The sequence below is a fragment of the Podarcis bocagei genome (genome assembly GCF_964188305.1).
Source record: "Podarcis bocagei genome assembly, chromosome: 1".
Classification (NCBI taxonomy): domain Eukaryota; kingdom Metazoa; phylum Chordata; class Lepidosauria; order Squamata; family Lacertidae; genus Podarcis; species Podarcis bocagei.
The window spans coordinates 85,948,181-85,952,107 of record NC_138125.1 but is presented as its reverse complement, the minus strand read 5'-3'; the positions used below and the strand labels follow the sequence as shown (position 1 = coordinate 85,952,107).

The window sequence follows — 3,927 nt, the reverse complement described above, 5'->3', positions numbered from 1 at the left end:
TAAGATGTGCTTCTTCAGTTTTCACTGAAAGTTGGGAGTGATGAAGAAAGATGCATCAATGGTATCAAAAGCTGAGGAAAGGTCAAAAAGAGTGAGCAAGGCAGCACTCCCCCAGACCCTCCAAGTGTCCCTATTTTCCAGGGATAGCCCTGGATTTAATCAGTTTCTGATTTTATCCCAGGATGTCTGCTTTTCCTCAGGACGCCCCTATTTTCATTGGAGAAAAGTTGGAGCATACATTCCCCGCCATCTCTCTTCCAACAAATGTCATGACAGAGTCTGAAGCCAGATTGAAATGGGTCCAGATACCCTGTCTCCTTCAAGCATGCCTGAAGTGTTATGTATTGAAGTTCTCACCCTGGGCCAGCAGGGGGATACTGCAGATAGTTATGCAAATGAAGGATCGAAAGTGACGTTCAGTGATTGGAAAGTTTGTATGCAAATGAAGGATCGAAAGTGACGTTCAGTGATTGGATAGTTTTAGAAAATGGCAACAGTTACATTGTTCTGGAGCCCTATATAAGCAGGCTGAGCTCCTCAGATCAGTTCTGTTCTGGCATCTGAATAAAGAAGAGCTGTTTGAAGAATCGCTGTGTCGTCTGATATGTTTGCCCACAACCTAAAACTGGTGACAAGGATGGGATCGATGGACATCAGAGCATAGCCACCCTCTGAGCAGAGCTGAATCACTGAGCTGAATCACTGAGCGAAATCACTGAACAGAACCAATTCAGAGCTGACTGTTCTGGCTAGAGCACGGTGTTCCATCCATCGCCCTTCACGCTGGCATCAGAATCATGGCTTCACTTGTGCCTCTACCGCCGTTTGCGCCAGCCTCTGAATCATGGGACTCCTACCTCGCTTGGTTCGACTGCTACCTCCAAGCCAACGAGCTGACAGAAGTATCAAAGGAGCGGAAGCGGGGCCTATTCCTCACCCTCTGTGGGTCTGAGGTGTTTGAGACGGCCCGAGCATTGGCTGCGCCTGAAGCAGTCCAGGCAACACCATGGGACACGATCCAAGAGAAGCTCTGCAACCACTACGCACCAAAGCCATCCAAGATTGCTGCCCGCCATGCGTTCTACCACCGGAACCAGGCAGAGGGGGAGTCAATCAACAACTACACCACCGCCCTCCGACAGGCTGCAATGCACTGTGAGTTCCGAGACTTAGACGATGCCCTGATGGATCGAATCGTCTGCGGGGTCCAGGACATCCATCTGCAACGGCGTCTCCTCACCAAGCCAGACCTCAAGCTGCAGAAAGCCATTGAGGAGGCCGTGGCCTCGGAAGCTGCTGAACGCTCCACCCAGGAGATCCGCAAGGCCAGCAGCCCGCGTCTTGCTAGGGAGCCAGTTCCAGTGCATCACAAAGAGGCCAGCAGTGATGAGGCATCCTCCAGTGAAGACGATGACGTGCACCAGACAAAGCGGGAGTGCAGGAAGTTCCAACAGAAGTCCAAGGGCCAACCAGAATGTGCCGGCTGTGGAGGCAACCATTCCCATGCCAAGTGTCGATTCAGAGACGCCATCTGTCGGACGTGTTCCAGAAGGGGCCACATCGCTAAGGTCTGCCAATCGGCTCCGTCTGACACCCCCCTTCACCGACTCGCAAGTCCAAGTCTGCACTCCAGTCTGCCAAGGAAAGTGGGACTATTGTCCTTTGTTTTTTCTCTTTGCTGTCTGAGGAGAAAGAGGAAGGAGCTAAAGTAGAATGAGCCAAGTGTATTATATGTAAATAAACACAGATTAGCCTAAATGCTGTGCTATTGGTTCTGTTACACAAACTGGGAATACTCTTCGGATCCCTGAGTGTGCTGATGCTTCTTGGCATCAATCTCTGTGATGTTCGGGCTGGAGAAATCTTTTGAAGCTCCTGAATGATCGACCAGGAGGGAGAGAACATGCCAGTTGGGATTGTGTCTCTGCCAGGGTCCTACACAAGAGTAGGATGCTCCTAACAGCGTCCCTCCCTCTTTTCGGATGAACTTAAACTGCCTTGAACCAACAAGGGTGACAATGTTTCCCAAAGAGGAGTTTATCAATGACCCAGAACAACTGCACAACATTATGCATCCTTTGATAGATACAAAGCAGAAATAAGTAATTACAAAATATTCACCTTATTTTACAAAGGAACAAGAAATACAATCAAAAACAGCATGAAGATAAGAAATCATAACATTTTTATAACGCTCACAATACAATTTGTGGTTCCACATTCTCCTAACTTTTGTTACTCCAGCAGATAATAAGAGGATTCTGCCTGTCTATCTTCTTACTCTTCTAATGTTCATCAGGTCAACCACCTGAACATTCTCCCAAATGTTTGTGATTTGTTTCCTCTAATGCTAACAAAATGTCAATCAAGCAATAGTTGGTGTGTAATAATTTCTCTATCATCTGACTGAATATGGCCCTTATGTAGCCTAAAAGCCCTATTACTGGATTCATTGGTAGGGCATATCCTAAAATATACCCTTAAAATGAAATATATCAATTGCAAAAGGCACTATACCTTACTTCTACACAGTAGCTTGATAATCTGGCCATCATGTTAGAAAGCATTCGGCTAGCTTATGTACACACTAAACCTTGTTATATCTTTCTTTAGTGTAAAGAAAATGTCATTTTTACTTGAAGAAAGTTATCTTCTCTATGGTCCTACCAAAAGCGTCTTTCACATCTTTGTTCCTCAGGCTATAGATAAGTGGGTTAAGGAAGGAGATCACAAGACTATAGAACACAGAAACTATTTTATCCTGATCTATTGAAAAAGTAGAACCAGGACGTATATACATGAAGATAATGGTTCCAAAGAAGATAGTGACAGTGGTCAAGTGGGAAGCACAAGTGGAGAAGGCTTTGTATCTGCCCTGAGCAGAGCTGATTCTCAGGATGGCCAAAAGAATAGCGATGTAAGAGACCAAGACAATGAGAAAAGTTGTCAGCCCAATTATAGTGGATATAATGAAATGCACAGTGTGAGTGACATGGGTGTCTGAACAGGACAACTTGAGTATTGGGGGAACATCACAGAAAAAATGATTAATGATATTTGAACTGCAGAAGGACAAAGTAAAAATAAAATAAGTCTGGAGAATTGAACTTGTAAGTCCACAAGCATATGCAACCACCACCAATATGGTACAATGCTTCCTTGACATAATAGCAAAATAGAGCAGTGGGTTGCAGATGGCTGTGAAGCGATCGTACGCCATCACTGCAAGAAGGCAACCTTCTGTGGTTATGAAGACGGCAAAGAAGAAGAATTGCACTGTGCATCCCTTGAAGGAAATGGTTGTCTTCTCTGCCAAAAATGTTGTCAGCATCTTGGGGGCAATGGCAGTTGAATAACTAATATCGATAATGGAGAGGTTTCTTAGGAAAAAGTACATTGGTGTTTGGAGCTGGGCATCCACACTGGTCACTATGATTATCCCAAGGTTGCCTATTATTGTGGCTACATAGATTATAAGGAACAAGAAGAAGAGTGGGACTTGGAGGTCAGGGTGGACCATGAATCCTGCAAGGATGAAGTCTGTTACAGTGCTTTCATTTTGCTTCATTCTATATTGCTCTGTAAGAGAATTAAAAATAACATGGTAGTTGAACCTGGGTGGCTACCAGGCTTCCTTAAAAATAAAATAAACCAGCACTACAAGATTCGTGTGGCCTTCCATCAGCACTAGCCAGCAGAGCCAATAGTCAGAGATAATGGGAGTTGGAGTCCAGTTACCTCCATTCTTGAATTACAGGAGCTGCTATTTACACACTCAATTGGAATTAGTGGCAAAATTCCCTTCATTTTATAAAACAGGATTTTACCGACAGCAACATTTTAAAATATTTACCTGTGCAATAAATTAACTTTTATCCACACTTCATCTTTTTTTAAACACTATCAATAAAAGTTTCTACCAAAACT

General features: G+C 44.3%; 1 protein-coding gene across 1 annotated transcript; it reads right to left on the bottom strand.

Moving 5' to 3' along the window:
* Positions 1-2,632: 2,632 nt before the first annotated feature.
* LOC308573092 (olfactory receptor 5AR1-like) lies at positions 2,633-3,568 on the bottom strand (the record flags this gene model as incomplete). Its single annotated transcript, XM_081169805.1, has 1 exon — positions 2,633-3,568. The coding sequence occupies one exon, from the start codon at positions 3,566-3,568 to the stop codon at positions 2,633-2,635; it is 936 nt and encodes a 311-aa protein (XP_081025931.1).
* Between the last annotated feature and the right edge of the window lie 359 nt (positions 3,569-3,927).